The sequence below is a fragment of the Pygocentrus nattereri genome, chromosome 5 (genome assembly GCF_015220715.1).
Source record: "Pygocentrus nattereri isolate fPygNat1 chromosome 5, fPygNat1.pri, whole genome shotgun sequence".
Taxonomy (NCBI): domain Eukaryota; kingdom Metazoa; phylum Chordata; class Actinopteri; order Characiformes; family Serrasalmidae; genus Pygocentrus; species Pygocentrus nattereri.
In genome coordinates, this window is record NC_051215.1 from 15,212,102 (window position 1) to 15,236,324 (window position 24,223).

The 24,223-nt window shown below is 38.6% G+C and overlaps 1 protein-coding gene across 1 annotated transcript in view; it reads left to right on the plus strand.

The window, feature by feature from the left end:
* Positions 1-24,223, plus strand: part of dclk2a (doublecortin-like kinase 2a) — a 93,639-nt gene that overhangs the window by 21,715 nt on the left and 47,701 nt on the right. The window contains 1 exon segment of the mRNA XM_037538640.1: positions 20,835-20,937. Coding sequence (XP_037394537.1) covers positions 20,835-20,937 — 103 coding nt within the window.

Genomic DNA, 24,223 nt, shown 5'->3' on the forward strand with positions numbered 1-24,223 from the left:
GAAAAAATAGCATCCATTTGCATTATGGGTAGCCCTTTAGAGTTGCATCTTGGACAGTCACTGGATATTTGACTTTTTCTCCTCAACTTTTAATCATATATAAACATCCAAAAATGATCAAAACTGCCAGAACTTATCAAAACTATGAACAAAAGCATTTCAAAATGACAACATAGTGGTTCAGAAATGCATACTTTACTACACCTAATTTGATGTGATTTTTTTCTTTTAGCTAAACACATAGGAACTAATACATTGAAAATCATCCATATTACGCAATTTTTAGAAAGTCATTTAATGCATTTATTTAAAGCTTCTGTGTTTCCAAACCATCATGCTTTATTCTTGCTAAGGGGCTGTGACAATTTTAGAATTTGATAAAGACCTGCTGTCATATTCTTCCTCAGGCTGCAGGTCAAATGTGATCTAAATACATTATATCTTTTCCATAAGATAGTATTGGACCTGCAGCCCATTGATGTAGACCTGCTGTCATACTCTTCTTCGAAATCTGATGTAGACCTGCTGTCATATTCTTCTTCGAAATCTGATCAAATGGGTTGCAGGTCAAATGATATCTTATAGAATAAAGTGTAATGTGTTTAGTTTCTGTTTTTGTATCTGGTAAAGCTTCTTAACCAATCATATTGTATCGCTGCAGTGAACTGTGATATAAAAGCATGTCCATCAGGCCTAGGCATCTTGAAGTCAAATCAAGCACAAGAAAAACAGCTACCATCTACTACACTGAAAAAGCAACTGGACTCAAATATATATATATATATATATATATATATATATACTTTCAGTTTACTTTTGGCAATAACTATCAATGTAATATGTATTTGTGTGTAAACTCTGCACATATTAGATTCATTTCAGTGGATCACATATATTGATGTTGAACATGCTAGCATGCGTTCAGAAAGACTAGTGAAATTATTCAACCTTCACTTTTATCCCAGTCAATCGTGGCCTCACGGTCACAATCTCTTTGAGTCAAATCAAGCACAAGAATAACAACTGCCAGTGAGCATCAGTGATGTCGAACATGCTAGCTCGCTAACACAAAACCTAGTCAATTGCCACTAATAGCCATCTGCTTCTGAGCATTCTGATCCCAGATCTAAGCGGTAGGGGGGAAGGGGTCTCTGTCAGACTGCCTGCTGAGACTCCGTCCAGCTCTGTGGTAATTAGGCCTAAAGGCGGGGGGAAGATTTAAACTGCAGCTGGCAGGTGGAGGCCGCCTTCACCGGGGCTAATGTGACCTCTGCTAGCTTCCACACAACACGCTCTCAGTCCAGCACTGCTCTAGACTACTGCTATACATGAATGCTAATGGCTAAAGGCTTGTTACTGTTGTCTGATGGAGAGAATGACTATGTTCTGAAAGCTGCTGGCCCAAATGGAATCTGATATGGTGCCATATATGCACATATATTATAAAGGAGCACATACTCCCTTTATGATATATATGTAAGTGCTGTATGATAAGTGATCCTTATGACATACTGACATATATGTAAGTACCACATGTTGGACACATTTTATTGAGCATATATATTGGTGAGTGAACACAGATGCATAATATCTGGAGCAACAATTCTAATTGTTACCTTACGAAATATTTCAGTGAACAGTTTCAGTTTTATTGATTTTAGTGCATTATGTACTAGCTTTCACTTCATGAGGAAGTATGAGGAAGAAACAATGATCATAAATCTCTAAATATTCTATTGTAATATTTTAATCATTCTAATATGCTGAGATATTTTCATTCATATCCATAGGTGTGCAGCCTTATGCACAAGTCTGGACAGCCAAAATCCTTAAATAACAGGATGCTTATATGTAAGGAACTTATGTCATGCATATATAAATAATGTTTTCTATCATACAGTACTGTATCGACTGTTATTCAGGTAAGTGCAGAACGGTGCGAAAGTCTTAGGCATCTTTTTTGCAAATTTTAGCAAAATTTTAGCAAATCTTAAACACTTTAACTCAGCAGTGAGTTTATCACAATATACATTAGAATAAAGTCATAGTCATAATTCAAATAAACATAAAAGCAATAAAAAGTAATGAGAATTTCTTGTGTCCATATTTTTCCTTGACACCTTCACAGCCACCACAGAGACTTGTTAATATAATCAATTACATCATGAGCACAATTTACTGAAGCACTGATTGGTCAAACCAGGAGTTGCTTTTTAACTACATATAATACTGGGCTTCCTCGAGGAGAGATTTGAAAATGTATATATAATCATTATTAATTAATATTCTAGAAATTTTGTTTATTCAAACATTAACACTTTTCTCAGCAAATAAACACATACTACACAAATAAATATATTTTGTGTCTTGGGTGCCTAAGACTTTCGCAGAGTACTGTATATTGATAAATGTGTTTTTTTGATATATGACTGCAATATATGTCCCATATTTTTAAAAATGGCCCATTTCAGAAAGGTTGCCAACATTATGTTCTTACATGCTTAAGTCTGTGATTTCCTGAGGCTGAATGTTCTGCTTTCCATGATCATTCACTAAATATTTCATATGCCGTATTAATTCTCAAATTTCTCAGTAGAAGGTGATATTTAACCCTTCAGCGTTAATGGATGGATTAGACTTGATTTGTTGGAGTGCAATTGCGTTAGCATGCATTACTCTTGCTCTCAGCTGGGCTCCTTGTGATTAGCTGCTAATGGCTGCCAATGACATGCTAATAGAGTCACTATAATCATTTTACAGTGCTGGATGAGGGCTGTTGGCCTGTCTCTGGAGGAACAGTAGTGGGTCACCTGGGGTGGAAGCTTGTGAAGATTTCATGATAGCTGAAACAGTAAAAAAGAAGGGGTTGAGGTTATTCTGGGGGCAAATCTCTGAGATACTGACAGTGGTTTTTGGTTTGAGGTTGTCCTTCTGTTTTCTGCCTTTCTTTCCCTCTCCTCGCCTCTTATCATGTCTATCTATGTTGCAAGGCAGAAACACTTAAAAACATTTAATCTAATTTTAGAATGCAAACTTTTCTCTCAGACCTTTCTTTCTAATCTCTACAATATCCTTTTTGTGCTTGAATGACAAAGCAAAAACCAGAAAAGGAAAACTATAATGTAAAATATGATTCATCCAATAGGAAAATGAAATATGTTGTAGTATGTCTTCACCATCTTCCATAATGTAAATAGAATACATTGGAATAGGGTTTTAAAATGTTGCATTTTTTAGAACAAACATATCTAGCTAACCATATTGAAAACTATAAATAAAAGAACATCATATACAAAAGTTTGAACATCCTGGTCAAATTCCACATGAAAATATGGTCTGTACATTTTAATGCATAATTTCTAATTTTCAGGTGATTTTAACATATTGGAATATAAAAAATGCAGAAAATAATTTATAATTGTGTAGTAAAATATATAGAAATGTGTTCTCTGTAGACGATGTGTAATTATTGTCAATTGAGAGATAAACAAAACAACCTTTGCATTTGTTATATTTGTAATATATCACATTTTTTGAATGTGATACCCACAACCAAACTGTAAGAAGCAATGATAATGATGGGAAGCATATATATAATTTTTGATTTAAATTGATAGTACCAACATTTTATGTACATTGTTTTTACATTTAAAGATGAACAGACCAATAGAAATGTTCCACAATGCTTAAAAAAACTTTGGTTTCATTAATGTCCATTGAAAGTTTAGAAAGTCTTTTTTACTTTTACATTTACAGTATTTAGCAGACTCTCTTATCCAGAGCAACTTACAAGAAATGCTTTGTCTATCTGGGGAAAGTATCTTTGCTAGTTACCAATAGGTTAGAGAGAAAGTTAGTCCCGAGCTCAGATACTGCTAGAACCAAAAAGTTGATACCCAGAGAAAAAAGGAACAGAGTTGAACACAGAAGAGTACAATACAATAGATAAGTGCAATACAATACATTACAATCAATACTTAATTCAGTGCTCAGGTAAGTGCTGTATAAAGAGATGTGTCTTCAATCTGCGTTTGGAGACAGCAAGAGACTGCTGTGGGAGTTCGTTCCACCACCTGGATGCCAGTACAGAGAACAGTCTTGATGCTTCTTTTACCTTCCGCTATAAAATTACCATCTTAGACATATATGATTTGCCCCAACAATAACACTGTTGCTTAGAAGCTGCTTAGTTTAACATATAGAGAAAATAATAAAACAATGTGCAGAAGTTATGGGATATTTTATATTTTATATGCAGGTATATATATATATATATATATATATATATATATATATATATATATGTGTGTGTGTGTGTGTGTGTGTGTGTGTGTGTGTGTGTGTGTGTGTGTGTGTTTGTCTAATTTGTTTGTCCATGTTTATTTGTAGCATGGCTTACCGTACTGAGACAGAGATGGGACAGTTTAAAAGTGAGTGGAGTGCTTGAGTGTGTGTGAAGTGTGAGTAAGAGGACAGTGGGGGCTGGTGATTGACAGCCTGGATTGGATTAGCATAATAAAAGGCCTGCAGCCCTTGGCGTGTTTGGGTGCTGCTGGTGCAGTAATGAAGCTCACATGTTGATCTGATCGCAGGTCAGACGTTAATCCTGTACACACAGCTTTACGCACAGACACGCACACACACACACACACACACAATTCTAGTGCAGTGTACTGTCTGATAGAACACATGCTCAGATTGTGTTCTCTTTGCCATGTTAGCTTGATTGTCTGTACTTTGCGTACAAATATGCAGGCATTTGTTGGGCTAGTCCACCTGCTATACACTATCATTTTTACATTTCTCTGCAGTGTACAGCACTATGCAAAAGTCAGAGACCAAACTTCATTTATTTTAATCTCAAATAGACCTATACTTATACTATACGGCATATTTTTTAAATAAACTATAGCCAAAAACAAGAAGAAGCCTGAAATTTGTCTGAAATCTTTACCATAAATACAGAAGCAAACTTGACTACATTTGGGGTAAGAGGAAAACTGTATACATTTGATTTTTGGACAGCCCTTCGCTTAAAGCAGAGTTTGTGCCAGTGTTGCCCGGCATCTCTCTTACTGCCTGTCCAATAAGATTTTGAATCAAACAACAGCCGACCCCCCGAGTCCTTCTCTGTCCCTTACAGGCGTGAGTGGCCCCACTTTTGTCAGGCTTGACTTGTTTTTAGGGACATGTCAGGATTATGGCGCTCCACTGAGGTCAAACCTACAGCAAAGCTGCTAGCACTCATTGTCTCCTCCTCTAATACTCACCACCATCTGCACTGACAGCAAAGACTTGGAAATATAGAATGGAAAGTTTGCTGCAGTATCAGAATGCTTAGATTCATGTACAAACAGACGTGTGGACAGTTTCTTCCCATAGGCCATGAGACTGCTCAGCAAATAAACACTGCTTCAGTGGCCTGTTCTCTGCTATTATTCATTTATTAAGATGAGGCATGCAGAATAAATACAGGATTGTACATGATTGTGTCACTTACAGGATGTTTTATAGCTATCGCTTGCTGAATTATGCAAAATGTCTTATTATAATCATATTATCACACTTTGTAAACTGTTGCTTAATTTGAAGGGTTTTAATATATTAAACAAATAAATAGAAATTGTGCGCTAAAATGAGTAGAAAATTAGTAGAATTTCTAGGTCAAACTTTTACAAACAGCTGTACTTAATACTGTTTTTTATACTTTTAGTATTAGAGTAGCTTACTCCATTTCTCTGTTGCTTTGCTCTGCCCCCTGTACTCTGAAGCCCCCCACCTATGCTTAAGAGGCTAGACAAAAGAATCCAAAACAAAATGCAAAGCCTATCCACCCCCCCTCTCTGCTCTCTCTCTGTATCTATCTGTCTCTTTCCCTTCTCTCTCTCTCCCCCTTCTCTTTCTTTCTCTACCCCTCTCCCTCTCTCTCCTTTCCCTCTCTCCTCTTCCTCTCTCTCCTCTTGCTCTCTTCTTTCTCTTTCTGTCTACTCTCTCTCTCTCTCTCTCTCTCTCTCTCTCTCTCTTTTTGTCTGCCTGTCTGTCTGTCTTTCTCTCTGGTCTGCCTGACAGTCTGGTTGCTGGCGGGCACAGGGCTGGCACTCACCCAGAAACGTGCCAGTGGAGCCAGCCGGGGCCATTGTGTGATCTCAATGCCCTGTTTTGTTTTCGTCTGTCCAGACTGGAGCGGTTATTATCAAGGCAGCTTCAGGAAAAGAGCCATTTCACAGTTACTGTGAAATGTTCTTTTACCACCCAGTGTGTTGTTATTTTTCCTCTTCCAGAGTCATTTCTTTTTTTTTTTAAGTTTTGATTTTTATTTGCAAAATGCACTTTTCATAAACCATTGCATCAATGACCCATTACATACCAGTATAAAGTTATCTTCATTTTAACAATTTAAGCAATTTTGCATTCAGTGTTACAGAGCTCATAAAGTACCAAAGGGGGACATTTTTGCGTTACAAAATGCTTTAGATGTTTTACAGTCAGCCCAGCTATTAAAAGTGGGTGCCTTAGATTGCAACCACTTTCTCTCTCAGTGTCTTTACTGGCTGTTGTTAAATGAAATTTATTTATGGCATCTTTTAGCAGACGCTCTCATCCATAACAACTTAGAATTTGATCATTTTTTCCACACAGGAAGGACGAAGGTAGTGGTGGGAGTCTTGCCCAAGGACTCTTACTGGTATAGTGTAGGGAGTTTACCCAGGTGGGGACTGAACCCCAGTCTACAGTGTAGAAGGCACAGGTGTTACCCACTACACTATTCAAACCCTTACGTGTTTTGTTTTGTTTTTTGTTGTTTTTGTGCACTACACTATACCAACATTTTCATGCTTAAGACAGTTACTGTATCTCTGAGGTTCATAAGGTAATAGATGTTTGACTGCCTCTTTTTGGTAGTGATACTGATACCAGTAACGATACTGATTCCTGAATGATACTTTTTTGGTACCTTCTTTTAAGATGGTGGAGGTGGGAATGTTTGGTGACCTCAACAGATTGCAGACTGAATATATTTTAAACAGCCAGTCAGCAATTAAGCTTACCAGCTCATTGAAGCTGATCAGACTGCTTTGATATTGAAATTTTATACCAAGTAATATGGCATGTTTTGATACTAAGTATTTTTGATGTAATTCAGTCCTGATATGAGTACTGAATTTCAATAAGAAAGAGTTAAGAAGCATTTTCTTTTTTTTTTTTTTGGTAAAATGACTATTACCCTTTACACTGTCTTAAAATTTCATGTTGAATGGAGACACAGGAATGTCCTAAAATTTCCTCAAACAAATAATTTCTCCATTAAATTCCATTCAAAGTCAAGGATTTTTCTTCTTTCTTCTGTAAAGTTGCCTTTTTGGAAATTCGATGCATTGCATCCAGTGACAACATGCAAAAATCAAAAGGTTTCACTGTTTTATTCCATTCTGAGTGAATGTTGTGGGGTCTGAATTCACATCTCAGATACACCTGTTGTTGTTAATTGGTACTCCCTACACATCTTTGCAGTTTTATCAATGGTATTGTTAATCATTTTTCAGCATATACTGTGAAATTAATCTGTAACTGTAGTTGTTTGAGTAAGCAACTGATATGTGGCCCCACAAACAGAGCTATAATGGGTTATAAAGGGTTAAGCACAAGAAATGCTCTTCCAGTGATGTCAGGTAGGTCCATACTGACACAGTAAAAACCCTACAGTGCATTAATTATCCTCATAGTGACTCATCTCCTGTAAATACCATGTTTGGCCTGCTCAGTGGAAGGGCAGGAGGTGTCCTCGCCCAGTCCACACTGCTGTTCTCACTGTAGAGGCTGATGATGGTAGTGTGGTGTGACAGCAGCTCAGCCCTGTGTGAAATGAAAGCTGATGTCCTGCCCGATGTCCGTCTCCTCCTGCCGGCATCTCCATGATCCCTCCCTCCCCGACTTGCCTGTTGTCCTTTTCCAAACAGTCTCAGAGTTCAGAAGACCATGCAAGGAATTATTTACCTTGTGTGTCCCTTCACTAAACAAAACTGCATTCAGAATGTTTGGAACCACTTGTTGGTTCTATGACCATGTGTTCTATATAGAACCATTTCATGCTTAAATGGTGTATGAAATTGTTCTTCAGAATGATGGAGAATTTGTTGTAAATGGTTTTATATAGAACCTTTTTGAAAAACGGATCTATATGGCACCAAAAAGGGTTGTGGTCTACTTACAAGCTTACATTTGTAACAGTAGTAGAACCCTTCATCCCTGGGGTTTGAGAAGATCATTGCGCTCTCTCTCCCCTCCATCATGGACATCTACACCACACATGTATCCGGAAAGCCACTAGCACTGTGAATGACCCCATCCATCCCTCACATGGACTTTTTTCACTGCTGCCATCTGGCAGAAGGTACTGGAACAGCCGTGCTGTTCTTTTCTAAAGAACTCTTGAAGACTCATCATTTACAAGAAAGTTAGTTTTATTCTTTGAACCATCCATATTTCCTCCCTGAAGCTCAGCTGCTCTCACTCTGGACTGTAGCTCTGTCGTTTAAATACACCTTTTAAATGGCAGGAAGTTCCCTTGATGGCTCTCATGATGTAACCAAGTCATTTCCATCTACTGCAATGGTGAATTTATCATACCGGAGGTATCGTTTACAAGCGGAACACACCACTTATGCCTGTAATATCTGTTTAGCATACAATACTGGACAGTACTCATGGGAAAACTATGACAAAACCAATTAGCAGCAAACTAACAGTAGAAATAAGTGAAACATTGACGGCAAAAACGTCACAATACTCAAAGACATTTTCACAATATCATGACATGTCTCTCAATTTAGTTCATAAAGACAATAAGGTCACATTAAAAATGCTATCAAAATCTAGGAGTAGAACGAAGTAAAACTGTTGTACAGGACTAACATTTTAGAATCATTTTATGCCTGTATTTATTGCTGAAAATTGTTATGTACAATCAGTCTTCATGTTACCATGCATAAGTGATATGGAGGGCAGTGTGAATGTGTGGCCCATAGTCAGTTGATAAAATAGAGGGAGTGAGGTGTCGCTTTCTCCTGCCGTGCTTAAGGCTGTGATCAGAAGCCTGGTGCTCTGCTCTAGAGGTGTGGTGTTAAAAATCTCACAGCATTCCTGTAGTATCGGTGCAGCTCACGGGGAGTCAGAGCCAAGCATCGGCTGCATCATAAACTCAAATGAAACCTTCATTTAGCTTAATGGCATTGTTGTTTTACATGTTTATTGTCACTAATTTGAACTGATTTCCATATTTACATAAGCCAGCAATCCAGAGATGACACAGCACTGCACAGCTGAGCATTTTGAATATGCATAACTTAGTTCATCAGCGAATTATAGAGCCTTTCACGGAATCAAGTTGAATCAGGTTACCCCTTTTGTCACTGGGGAAGTACCTTCAAGGGTACATCTTTAATATAAAGATAGGGATTGTGATTGTACCATATGTCTTTTATAAGTTGTCTTTTAAAGTTGTACTGATTGTACAATACACTTTCTTCTCTCCAGCCTTTATATTTGACTGTTCTAGTTAGAGGTACACAACTAAGGATCTTTCCCCCTAAGAAAAAACTTATTTGAGGTACACAATTGTACCATAAATCCATTGATGTCTCTTTGAGGGTACCTTTACATTGTTTGTGCTTTGATGAACAAAAACTGTATCCACTCAGTACTGTTTTTCTGACAATATAGAACATATATTAAATGCTACCCTTCCATATTATTGACAGCAATGGAAAAATAGGTCTCCCTCAAATCTGTGATCCCAATTTAGCTCCTGTGTTTTAGCGACAACTAACAAGCAAACTACTTCAAGTGACCTTTTTACACTTTTCCTTTGAGAAAATTCGCCTTAGAAAATATCAGAGGCATCTTTTCTCTCTCTATCCACAGGGCTTTTAGTGAAATATTCTTCACGACATGCTTATTTGTCCTTGTCGCATCTGAGCCGTCCATTATTAATGCATATTTAAGCTGAGACATGAATGAGCTGCTAGTGTTTCTGCTTTGCTGCTTGGTGATGAGATTTGTGGGTCAGCAGCTGATAAATGTGCTGCACCAGCCTTTGAAGTTCTGGCGTAAACTTTATTGCCATTTCAAAAGGATAAATAATGTACCACAATGTAAGACTTACATTCCTACAGTGCATTCCCTGGCTTAGTAATTGTCTGATTACTAAAAAAGGTGTAAGGCAGGGATGTCCAGTGTCACCAGTTTTCCTAAGTTTGTATTATGATACCAATAATAATACACATGCTTTTAAATGTGTTTTTGTGCCTATAAAAGGGACAAATTCTGATTTCTGTTCTTCTGTATCAACCTGCCCCTCCATAGTATAAGAGGAAGGAAAACATAGCACTATGCAGAGCAGGGGCATTCCAGGACCAGGTTGAGAACCATTGCTTTGAATTTATATTCCCTAGCTTGCTGTGTAGAGTCCTCTCGCAGCTTCTGTGTGATGGATGAGAGTCTGTTTGCTGTTTGACTGAACAATCAGCAGTGCTAACAACACATTAGCACTAATCAGACATGTGCTTAAACCAGCTAATGATGGGTCTTCACTCTCTGTGCTGTTTCTCTTCAGCCGTGACAGGATTTTCGATGAACAGGCATCTCTGTGAGCCAATTTGTAAGTAATCCATGAACCACAAGGGTACAGCCTATAGAGAAATGTGCGTATGCAGCGTTTAAACATTGTGTAATCCAGTGTGTTTAAGTATTTAACAGGCTGTTTGCACCCTACAAGTAAATAACTGCTCAGCCTTATGCTACCGCACAGAACTCCATTCTGTAGAACCTTAAATAACCCTTAGAAGCAGTGCATTTTCCTATAGCTATTTGTGTGTAAAAAATACATTTATTACCTTTAATAATTCAAGTCATATGATTTCCATACAGTGAATGCAGTGTCCAGTTTTCATTATTGATGTCTAGTGAGAGCAACTGTCGCTGCATGTTCTAACCAATAATTGTCTATATCAGATATATAGTCAGTGGTTCCAGTGACTTAGTGGTTATGGCCTCTCTCTTTCACTCTTATTCATACATCTCATGGATTCTTGTTACAGTGGAGGCTCTCGAGGGCAACTGTAGCTTTTTACTTTTCTGTTGCATTTGTTAGTATGTTGTTCTTTGATTTACCCATCATTCTGCCATGGGCAATGTGGAGCACTGTCCATCAAAGGTGTCCTCTAGTGCTAATACTACTGGTGTTACAGATATTGTCAGCATCACTGGTTTGTTTAGCTTGCAAAAGACATTTCGGATTCAGTATACTTCAGAAATAAGCACATTAACCTTGAGAGATGTCTGAGGTAATTTTTATCAAGAGATCCATCAATGGAAGTTGAGCTATTTAAAAACTGCATTTCAATAAAAGGGCTACAGTCAACAGAGTTAATCATATTATAGCATGTGAGCAGTTGGAACTGGGGATGATTAGAAGGGTCAAGCTAGGAAAATATGTTAAATAGTGGTGTTATCATGTTATGTTTTGGTAATGTGTTATAAATGCATTATTAATGTGTTACTAAAGATGTTACTAATGTATTATTAATGCATTAACGTTGCCTGCCCTAGTAATTACATTTGAATAGTATGGCAAAGTGATGGTAATAACTCTAGACTGCTAAGAATTAACCCCCACTTTAGAGAAGAAGCTACCAGTATACAATAATGTAGAAGCTTGTTCCTCCCTCTGTGAAATTTAGAGGGCAGGGTACTGTTTTGACCTTGCTAAAGGCTCAAATCACAGCATGACCACATCCAGGTTACCCCATTCCCCTTTCTCTTTCTTCATTCCTCCTTTTTTCCCTCTAGCATGAACCTCAACTCCCCTCTTACCCCTCATTATCGTCAGCGGAATGAGCCGGAGCTGTCACAGCCTGTTATTAGAGCCATCACACTGTCAGCTTGCTCAGTCTCCAGCCCTGTACTTTACTGCAGGAAGGAGGTTCAGTCTGAGTCTAGCAGCGCAAACCCTAATTAGGGCCTTGAAACTTAAAAAAAAGGATCATTAAGAGATGCAACAATTATAATGAGCTATAGTTAAACCACAGTGGAAGAACAGAGCTAGACCGGGCTGTTTTGTTCTATATTATATGTATAATAGGCACAGCTAGATGCTGTGCTTTCTTTTGTCCAGTACAGCCTATATAGTCAGTTTATTATTATTTATAGACTTACACACTGCTTCCGTTTGTGCTAATTCAAATACAAAAAAAGGGATGAGAGTGACTGGACCCTTATGACCTCTTACGTGGCCATAGCGCTGCTGGCAGGCCCAAAGTTTCCTTTCACCACTGTAACTGAAGAATAGCTCAACTCATTTGCATTGATGCAGCTACTGAATAATGACCCTTAGTATGTAATAAGCCTGGAATTTCAAGGGTGTAACCCTTACATGCATTGGTATTTCTTTAACTCTTTGTAAATACCTTGGCTTGTAGGTGAACTTTTTTATATATTGGCTCACTTAGCTGGAAAAACATGTATGTAGAGAGGGAAATGAGGTCACTTAGGGGTTGATGAGTTCAACTGCATTGCTTTTTTTTTGGCAGAATTAATGATAATAATATTCAATAGAGTATAGACACTCTGAAACAGTTAAAAGACCTGCTGGGGTTCACTGTTCTTTGGATATGGAGGTTAAATTGAGATGAATTCTCCAATCTAGCAGTCAGGGTCCTTCCCCCTGGCTCTGTTGCCACAGAACACCCTCAGGCAATATTGAACCCTGAAACCACTTCATTATCTCAAAACAGCAAGGAACTCCATTTTACACATATGGGACAATACAGTGACTGCTGATATGGCATGACTAGCGATATCACTATGGAATGTAACTCGTAACAAATTACAATTTATACTTAATTTTACAAGCAACCACAATGACTGTGTGCATGTATTTAGCTCTTTGTGGGGACCATGCATCCTCTGCATGACCTGAAAATGTGAATACTTTGACATTTGGCTGCTCTTTATGATGGAAAAAGCTTTTTCGAAAAAGAGGTCAAAAGTCAGAGTTGATCTTTTGATTGCGGATGTTAAGGTTAGAATTGGGATCAATGGAGCACTGCAGCTTTGACACATATTAGCAATGGCACTAGCCCAGTACCAGGCATTGATATTGAACTGATATCAGCAGAAAATGGTCAGATTTTGGAGAGAAAAAAAAGAATGAATCTGAGACAGTCCTGCAAGACTGGGCTTACATTACATGATTTTTAGCCCAATTTGCATTTTCTGGAAGAAATTGATGGGGTAGATCATCAGAACTTTTAGTCTTCTGATCAAGCTCTGGAGTGGCCTCCTGGTATTATCAAACATGTTTAACCTTTTAAAACTTAGAACGTTCACAAGACCTTTCAGTGAGTGATTCAGGCAATAGCCAATGAGAGAGCTAGGAGAGAGACAAAAAAAGAGATACCACATCTGCAGCAGACTGCAGAGATAGAGGAACCTTTGTCATGTTTAGAATGTTTATCATGTATGGACCCAGACATTAAGGTACTTTCTTCACAATTTCAAGTCAGTTTGAAATATGTCCAGCTCTCACTGTAAAACAGTGGTATAGGCAGAAATACATTATTTCCATGGCTATGTCATTACACCATCTACATCTTATAGCTTATATCATCCACATCACCTTCTCTTTTCCAGTGCTTCCACACTATGGTGATATAAAACAATAGCAATCAACCACAAAGCTGGATTCACATGAACACAACTATTGCAACACCCATCACTATAAAGCATGTATCTGTTCACCACAGGCACATTTTCCCAGTGCAGATGATATAACTAAGCTGACATCAGACAGTTCAGAGGTACAAAACAAGGAAAACACACAGCAAACTAAAACCTAAACCTACTCATCCTTAGAAAAATCCTAGGTTTAAGCATACTGGTACAGCAGGCAGACCAAAAGAAGACAACAAAAACCTAAACCTAAGAATAATAGGCAAATGTGTATCGCCACGGTGAGCAAGAAACATGTTTATGATCGATATAGATCACTGACCTGTAATGACTCAAACAACAATGACAATGAACTGAAGACTCATTGCCACTGGCAGATAGCAATAGTTGCTACACAGTGATTCAAAGAGCAATAGAAGATGGAGCTTGACTGAAAGCATAATCTTTGGCCATAATACAATTACTGCACTCACAGAAAACAAATCAAATTTCATTACCGTAAAAATGTAAACTTTAATAATTCTGGTTTAAACAATTACTTGTGCCAGTACCTTGTGCTTAATTAGCCTGCTGTTATCATGATCTATCTGAGTAGGCCCAAGCCTGTCTGTGGTTATGCAATGACTGTAGCATAGAATAATATCTGCATTTCGTTTTGCTCTAAAAATTTAGTTTTGTTTACATTACATGATAATTGCAAAAACCTTTTCACAGCCAAAATACAATATGTGTGTGTTACCCTCTTTTTGCCTTTTCAAATTTTCAGCATATTGGCCTACTTTTAGATGCTCATCTTGCTTTTTTTCTATTCAAAAGAAGTAGCATTTCTTGGTGAGGGGGGAAAACTTGCTAAATTATGATGTGCATGTACTGCTATGATTCACCCTGAAAAGACATCCCTGGAAGACACGTTCTTCACCAAGTTTGGTCTTTCTTTTTGAAACTCTCACAATCACCAGATTCCAGTCACACATTTTCACCAGAGTGGTCCCCAAATCTCCAAAACCTATGTAGTGTAGCTTTAAATAAAGTTCAATTGAAATGTTTTATAGTCAGCACTAGCTTATTTTAAAGTGTAGTAGAAATATTGACATTGTAATCTGTGGTGAGAGTAGAGAGCAGGTGGAAGAGAATCTGGAGAGGTGGAGGTTTGTACTGGAGAGGAGAGGAATGAAGGTCAGTAGAGACAAGACAGAATACATGCATGTGAATGAGAGGGAGGCAGGTGGAAAGGTGAAGATGCAAGGAGTAGAGGTCGTAAAGGTGGATGACTTCAAATATCTTGGGTCAACCATCCAGAGCAATGGACAGTGTAGAAAAGAGGTGAAGAAGAGGGCGCAGACAGGATGGAGTGGGTGGAGACGGGTGTCAGGGCTAATGTGTGACAGGATAGCAGCAAGAGTGAAAGGGAAGGTTTACAAGACAGTAGTGCGTCCTGCTATGATGTATGGTTTGGAGACTGTGGCTCTGTCTAAAAGACAGGAGGCTGAGCTGGAGGTGGTGGAGATGAAGATGCTGAGATTTTCGTTGGGAGAGACAAGGATGGACAAGATTAGAAATGAGCAGATCAGAGGGACAGTGAAGGTGGAGCAGTTTGGAGATAAAGCCAGAGAGGCCAGGTTGAGATGGTTTGGACATGTGTTGAGGAGGAAAAGTGGATATATTGGTCAAAGAATGTTGGAGATGGAGCTGCCGGGCAGAAGGAGAAGAGGTAAACTCAGAGAAGGTTTATGGATGTAGTGAAGGTGGACATGGAGATGGTTGGTGTAAAAGTAGAGAAGGCAGTAGATAGGGCAAGATGGAGGCAGATGATCCGCTGTGGCGACCCCTAAAGTGAGCAGCCGAAAGAAGAAGAAGAAGAAGTAGAAATATCAATATCTTTTGATACTCAAGGTTTCAATATTGAAATCGGGAAAGAAAAAGTGACATTGTGCCATCTCTAACTCACACAAGAACATGGAAACACATCACACAGACAGGAATACAACCTACTATGTGTAACATGGAGCGAGGTATCGTATGCATGTGCGGAGGTAAGCGACTTTTATTGAGGGCAAATCCAAAATCAGGGTCATAGAACCAATACGGATAGATCGTGGGGCAGACATAACATGAACCAGAAACACACTAACTACACAGACAGAGATTGAAACAAAGCAAACATCAAACAAAGACCAGCAAACACAGGGCTTAAATACACAGGCATAACGAGGGACAGGTGAAAACAATCATGGGCGGAGACATGAAACGAGGGGCTGGACTAAACAAAAACAATTGCACATGGAAGATCAGAACAACACAAACACATGGACAGGACTGGGAGGGGCCAATTGTGACACTATGTGTGAATGTGGGTGTGTGTGTGTATGTGTTTGTGTGTTTGTGTGTGTGTGTGTGTGTGTGTGTGTGTGTGTGTGTGTGTGTGTGTGTGTGTGTGTGTGTGTGTCAATCTCAGTCTCTCCTGTCTCTATCAGTTCCACACTGCTTGTGATTGTGCTGACGACATTAGTAAGTTGTCGAATGAGAATGGATCGGCACTGTCAGCACACCCGACACGCAGTGTCCTCACAATGACACTGCCATGCATGCAAATGTACCCGGCTCGTACCTGAGTCAGTGTGAGTAGCATTGCTTTTCCCTAAGGGATTTAGAGATCAGGCTCTGTGTTTAAATTCAAAAGACAAACAGTGACACAGTTAAGCCAACTGAACTCTATTTGCCCCAATTAGCAAAGCAGCCTTTAACATTGTTCAAATGTCATGGTCTTACCGAGTGCTGTGAGTAAATCGATTGCCAACAGTGAGGGGGTAATTATTATTAGACAAAGCCAGTAACAAAAGTTATGTTAATCTGGTGGCAACATTGCTTTGTTTATTTATTTATTTATTTATGGGGGTGTGCGTTTTTTAATCCAGTTCACAATCTGCATTGTTTTGACATGTTCAGCTCGTGTCCAACCACCAATTAACTATCAACCACCTATATAAAAGATACTGTTGTTTTGCTGTGTATTTGCTTGATATTACGTTATTATTTACATGCAATTGCATAATTAAATTGTAAGCAGCATAATGGTGTAATGAGTTCCATTTACCTTTTGTGGATGGATTGAAAGTGTAGAATCTGCAGTTTGTTGCAATGTCAAGTTTGTAATGATAGAAGAACCCTTATTTTTTTCATTATCACAAAGTTTCTACTTACTCGTGAAACAGATGTTAAATCTCTAACTAGACATCAGTGTGTTCGGTTGGAGATTACATTTTTGTGTTGAACTATTTCTGTGCCCAGTGTTAAAACAGGTAACTCAAGTGTTGTTAATCAACACATCACTTTTGAGAGTGCATGTAGAACAATAAACAACACATTCTCCATCAATCTGAAGAGCCATTTCACCATGCTAAAAACCCTTTAAGCATACAAGTGTTCTTTTAGTGGTTACGGTTCTCTATGGAACCATTGTCTTCACTAAAGAACCCTTGACAAACCGTCTTTTGAGGAGTGTGAGGAAGCTAATTTTGTTTGCATTAGTAATTAAACCACACTTGACCTACAGTACAGTCTGCATTAAAGTAAAAGATCCATTTCAGCAGCCAGCTTGAAGATCTCTGCCATACTTTTTAAGCTCACAGTGTGGCTGCGGTCTGGTATTGCGACGATGCCAACAACTGCTCCCATATGCTCTCCTTACTGCCTGTGCTGTTAGTATGGTGTACGTGCTGCAAACAGAATGTGCTTCTGAGTTACGGCTTTTTCATCAGCTTTGGTTTTACTTGGAGCATGTTGTACAGTTAAAGTGCTCTAGAAAACCACTGCAGTATACCAGGTTATCATTTATTTACATGCCTATAGTTCACTGTTCTCTGCACTGATGTGTAAGAGAGCTGTGTGCAAAAGTTTTAGCACCCAGGTGATGTTGTTTTGTTGGTTTTAGAAAAAGAGTTGCAAAAGTTAATACATCCTCTGCACATTTTAATGCACAATTACTATTTATTTGCTGAAGTGAACATATTTGGTAGTCTTATTTAAAATGTCTGGAATTGGTTGGATGGGAAAATTCATATTTGAACCAAAAAGACATTAACAGTCACCTGAAATATATTTTTTTATAATTCTTTTAGCAGGAAAAAAGCCCAGATTATGGTGGGCAATGATAATCATGTTTGTCGAATCTCATCTGCCCCCCTTGGAAGACATTACAGGGCACCTCAGGCCATAAAAAATATGTTTAAACGTGATTTTATTCCTTATGTTATTGCTGTGATGTAGTCTTAGTTCTACACTAAGCTGATTAAATGTATGTTGCTTTGATAGCAGGTGTATTTATTCTATTCTATTCTATTCTATTCTATTCTATTCTATTCTATTCTATTCTATTCAAATGTTAAATTCATTGATTACAATCAGCAGTCAGTGTAGGTGACCTACAGTTACTCTTACTACTTTCTTCAGATTGATGCAGTTTAGATCTCTGAGCACAGTTATTTTTCTGTATAAGTGTACAGACAGGCAAATGCAAGGCGTCCTGTGGAGTCCCTGTTGAAATGAACTGCTTTGTTGATTTTTGACGGTGGTAATGTCTTCTGAGTGTTTGTGTTGTGTAATCATTAAACACCTCCATCACTGTCCTCTGAGATTGCACTCTCTGTTGCTTTCTCTCTCTCTCTGTCTCTCTCTGTCTCTGATTCATACTTAACACTTTGAACAACACACTCATGCTGATGCCGTATATAACTCCAACACTTTCTCCCTCTTTTCTTTCTCTCCTCTTTCTCTCTTCTCTCTGTCTCTCTTCACTCTCTCTCCTCTCTCTCTTTCTCTCTCTCATTCTGTCTCTCTCGTTTCTTTCTCTCTCTTCTATCTGTCCCTTTTCTCTTCATCCCTTTCTTCCTCTCTCTTTGTTGTTTTCTTTCTCTTTCTCTTTTATATTTCATTCTCTCTCTCACTCTCTCTTTCACATTGTGTCCTTCCCTCTCTCTTGCTTTTTCTCTCTTCTTTCCCTTAATTCTCTCTCTGTGTCTGTCTCTCTCTTTTTCTCTTTCTGTCTCTCTCTGAGGGCAGTGAAGGGGCTCGTTAGTTCTGGTCTCCATCTGTTTGTGATCCCTCTCCCAGTGCAGTGTGTGAGTGTGTGTGTGTATGTGTGTGTGTGTGTGTGTTTGTTTGATTGAGCTCCACGTGAGGACCATCTGCCTCTTGTGCTGCCCAACTCTGAGAGTGGAGGAGTGGGTTGAACTCCTGATATCATTCGCCCACAACCGCTGAAGAGTATATATATATATATATATATATATATATATATATATAGAGATAGATAGATAGATATTTTCACAGCGCTTCCTCACCACCACTCTGTTTTTTTGCCTTTTCTCTGATGTCCTGTATCACCGTCATGTCATGTAGGTGAGACTAAAATGGAGCACGCTAATCTTACTGGGCCCTCCATCACTGCCACACTGGGCAGCTCTCCTCTCTGTGGGATTCCCTCCTCCAGTAAAGTAAAAATTTAAAACAACTGAGGCACACATTGCATGGAAACAGCAGGGGTGGATCAGATGCACAGCTTCCTGCATTCCCACTGAGCTGCATTCAGCTTCCAGCATCCGAAAGCTTCTGAAAGGACCCATATCATGGAAAACCAAATTTCCATTGCTTTTTTGAAGAGTTTATTAAAGATTCACAACATATTGTTACAAACACATACACTACATGGCCAAAAGAATGTGGAGATCCCTCCTAATTATTCAGCCACACTCATTGCTAACAGCTGTATAAAATCAGGCATATAGTCATGCAACCTCCATAGACAACATGTTAACAGTAGAATGGGTACTGAACAGTGCAGTGAACCACAAGTCAGTTTGTATAATTTCCACCTTGCTAGATCTGTCCCAGTCAATGGTAGGTGCTATTGTGAAATGGAAGCAAGAGCAACAGCAACTCAGCCAGCAATAGACCATGCCTACTTACAGGGCAAGGCTGCTGAGTGCTAATGCACATAGAGTGTAAAAATTGTTTATCTTCTGTAAAATCACTCACTACAGAGTTCTAAAATTGCCTTTGGAAGAAACATCGGTGCAAGAACTGTGCATCTAGAGCTACATGAAATGTCTTTCCATGGCCAGACACAAGTAAAGATGCCAAGCATTGGCTGTAGTCCTAACAGGAAAGTTTGGTGGAGGAGGCATAATGGTCTGGGGCTGTTTTTTCAGGGTTTGGGCTTGGCCCCTTGGTTCCAATGAAAAATAATGTTAAAGCTACAGCATACAAAAACAGCTTAGACAATTAAATGCTTTCTACTTTGTGGCAGCAGCTTGGGGAAGGCCCTTTCCTGTTTAAGCACGACTTTGCATTGTAGGCAAAGTGAGACCCATAATATGGTTTGGTGGGTTTGGTGTTTAGGAACTATAGTGGCCTGCGCCCTGACTTCAACCCCACTGAACATTGAAGACGTTTGAAACGTTGATTGCGAACCAGGGCTTCTCATCCAACATCAGTGCTTGAATAATCTGATTTGGAAAAAGGCCAAACATTTTCTCCTTATCCTGACATCTTGTCTCAGTGTTTTATTCTCCATACAGATATTGTGTGTATTGTGTTTGAGGGCAAATGTACCTCTTGATACAGAATCGTTATAATTCATTAAATTGTGGTTTTTGTTATTATATTAGAAAGTGAGAAAGAAAAGGGAGAGGTGGGGATGGTACCAGGTTACAGAGCTCCCACATAGACGTAAACTCTGGCCTACTTTTTCTGTTACACTGCAGTATGCAGCCGATATCTGTATCATGCCATCTTACCATTCATCCTACAGCACTTTAGCTCTGCCCATTTTCATTAAAGTGATGTGGAGTGCTGTTCCTGCAGTCTTAAACATGGCCATAAGAGCAAAAGTAGAGTTTACAGCAGTTTAGCCCTACCCATTTATACTGAGGTTATAAGGAGTAGTTTTAGAGGCAAAATTAATTATCACTTTTAGTACATAAACTCTCCCAATGTTGTAAGTGAACTGTAGGAAATTTGATCAGTTTATATTATTATATCATTGCCACTAATAGAATATGCACAGTAGCACCCATTTTTACATCTTTTTTCATTCTTTCTTTCTCTAGATCACATGTCTGCAAGATTTCTTTGGTGAGGACGACGTGTTCATCGCATGCGGGCCGGAGAAGTACCGCTATGCACAGGATGATTTTGTGTTGGATCACAGCGGTAAGGCTTCAGAAGCCTTTCTGACTGGTAGGCCTGGCTAAACACTAACTTCATTGAACCTAGTGTCTCTGTAGAACGTTTCCCCATGCTCTTCCCCCACACTCACATATCATAGGAGGCAAGCTACTGTGGTCATGCAGAGAGTTCTTACTTTAGCACTACAGTCAAATTAACACATCACCAGCAGCACAAATTCATTTAGAATGTATATCCCTTGATGGTTAATATGGCCATTATACCATTTGTAGAAAGTGTCTGTAAAGTGCAAAGGTCTTAGAACAGCTGAAAAAGTTATATTTAAAGTATTTAGACAGTAATCACATATTATCTTGCAAATGCACAAATAGTTGAGTAAACTGAATAAACGTATATGGATATTTATAATAATATATGATATTATTGGAAATAAACTTGCCCATGCAATGGCTGGAGCTGCATCGATGAGAAGAAGAACCAAACCTGTGTTCTCTTTATTAGCTCACAACAACAACTTTTAAAATGAGAATTCCACCCATTTTTTCAAAATTTCTGCATAGTTCAATGGATGAGATATAAACAAAGTCATGCACAGTGATTTGTGGTGAAGGGATCCACTAGAGAAGCTTTGCTGACTTCGGCTTGGATTTCTTAACACTGGTGGTGTTAGGAACCAGGGGTATTGTTGTCAACAATGCAAATGTAGCCATTTTATGTACAATCCAAAATGATATACATGTGACTTCTGAGTTTGAATGCGCAATATTGATGAAGGTAAAACAAAGGTAAATCTAAAAAAGTTTTTTTTGTGTTCTATATTGTCTTACAACACCCTGCATGTACCTCAACACAGTGTCTCAGGCATCAGGAGGTGTATTTATATGTGATGTATGTTTCGTGACATTGCAATCTTCAGACATCTGGTTCCTATCACCACCACCATGAACAATTCTGACTCTGTAAGTTTCTATAGAACTGGACATCCCATGTCAAACCACTCAGACTGACTTTGTTTATGTCATAACCACTGAGTATAATCAGTTGGAGTTCTTCTTTAAAGCCAATAATCTGTTTCATCTTTGTCTTCATCTGGTTCTTACTATTGTTAATAATTGTAGTTGCTTATTAAATTAGATAAATTATATTGAGGAATAAAATTAAGGAAGGTCCAAGAATGTTAAAACATCCTTTCAACTCTAGGCTTATCATTTGGTTAATAATCTTAAGCCCTATAATACTATAAACCATAAAACCTCTAAGGTTTGTAATTACAAGAGTGAGGAATTGAAGTCTGAACCCAATGATGAGTCTTTTGATTTCAAGAGCTCTTAAACAGTTTTCTTGGCTGGGCTAAGACTTTTGCATCATATGTTAAGTCCAGATGGACTTAATCATCACTGAACTCTGTGCACCACACAGTGACTCAAGTCTTCTGCAAGGGAAAGTACTTTCATTCTGCTCACATTACAGCATATCCCACTGTAGGCCGGTTCATTCACTGCCACTCAGAGGTCACTCCCACCTCAGCGAGCTCTCTTCAGTTGTGTGCGGTGATGACTTCTTACAGGAAGTGACCACCTTGGTGAAAATGCATTATCTATTGTTCTTCATAACAGCATATTCCCTGGTCTACCACAGAGAGGACAGTGAGATCTGATTAGGGATCTTTTACCCCCCTGGGGTCCCAAAGCTCTAAATATAGATTTCAGAATACATCCTGTTTTGATAAGATGGTCTCGGCCCTTCTAGCATTAAACACATGCTTTGCACTAACTTCACTGTGCAGAGAATATAGTTCATCTGTTTGGTGTCTTCGTCCTACTTCTCTTCTCCTCTTCTGCTCCACTTAGATAAAGTAGGACTTTTCCAAAAATATAAGGAAACGGTGTGCCTCCTCTTAACGGTAGCTATCAACTCACTTCCTTGTCTTAGTCACAGAAAGGTTCTGAGTTAGTGTGAGCGATTAAAGCTGCTTTGGTGGAAAAAATTGCTTCAGTGGAAATCCAATTTACAGAGCTTCTCCTGAACTGAAATGGTGTTGATCAGCCAAAATGATTGGTGTCTGATGTTTTCTAACTTTGATTTTGCGCTGGAGCTACAAGGCTAACATAGCCAACGAGTAATACAAGCTTATACCCCAACAATTAGCATCTTGCAAGTTGCAAATCTAATTCATTACATGCTTGTCTCAAACCGTGCAGTGTTGTTGAATGATCTTAAATGGATTTGCTTATGTGTACTGTTTTAGGTATTATTTTCTACTAAAAATGGACAAAAATACATTGCACAATACATAGCTAAAAACAGTAGTAACAGCCATTTTTAGCTTGGTGTTGCCTCAGGAGGACGTTTTGCTGGCTATTTTTCAAAGCATAGAATTCTCAGACAGATGCACGTCCTATTTAGCTGTAGTACGAGTGTACTACAAATAAACTACCTTACAAAAAACAAATAAATCAAGGAATATATGAGGAGTGCACGTAGGGGCGTCTTTACTCTGCCATCGCTGGAAGCGCCCCCCCATAACAGCCCCGTAAGCAAGAATGTTCTACATATAGAACATATGTGTCAGAAAGGATATAAACAGGTCTGTTTGAGATTACTTAACTTTCATGCACTGATTTAGACATGCAGTTTGCACAATTATAACTGGTGAAGAACAAGTGTCAATTACTTGTTAGGTACATGAGCCTTATAGCTCCAGGGACGAATTGAGAATTGAAGAACTACAATTGGGGTTTGGGAAAAAAATTGGAATAATTGCTTTTAAGAAGCTTTTGACATATTTTGTTCATCTTTTTATATTCATATGTGGTTATAAAGAACAATGTTGGTCATTAATTGAGAGAAATCAAAGCTTCTTTTGTGCCTGACCAACAGTGAGCCAGCTATTTGTCATTTTAATAACACATGACTGTATACACATAACTGTGGTAAAATTTCTGCAATGCATAGCTTTAATAAGACATGTGTCTGCAGTGTTTACTTTCCAAAAATTCTATTCCATGATTTCACACAAGTGAAACCGGGCTTTGGAAAGCACCTTGTTGACAGAGCAGTTCCTGCATTCGCTCTCTCTCTGTTCTCTCTGCCACTGGAAACTGAGCTGCCAGACAGAGTGTGCAAGTAAATTAAGTTCTTTCTGCATGGTTTGTTGGTCATATGATTTGTTGCCTGTCATAGACACAGTGCTACAATTTAGTAAATGCTAAAAGTGTTTGGATGACTGGCCTACTTGTACTTGCCTCTAAAACCTGTTGCTGTGGCTGCCAGTGTCCATAATCTTATCATATTCAAAGAGATTCAAAGT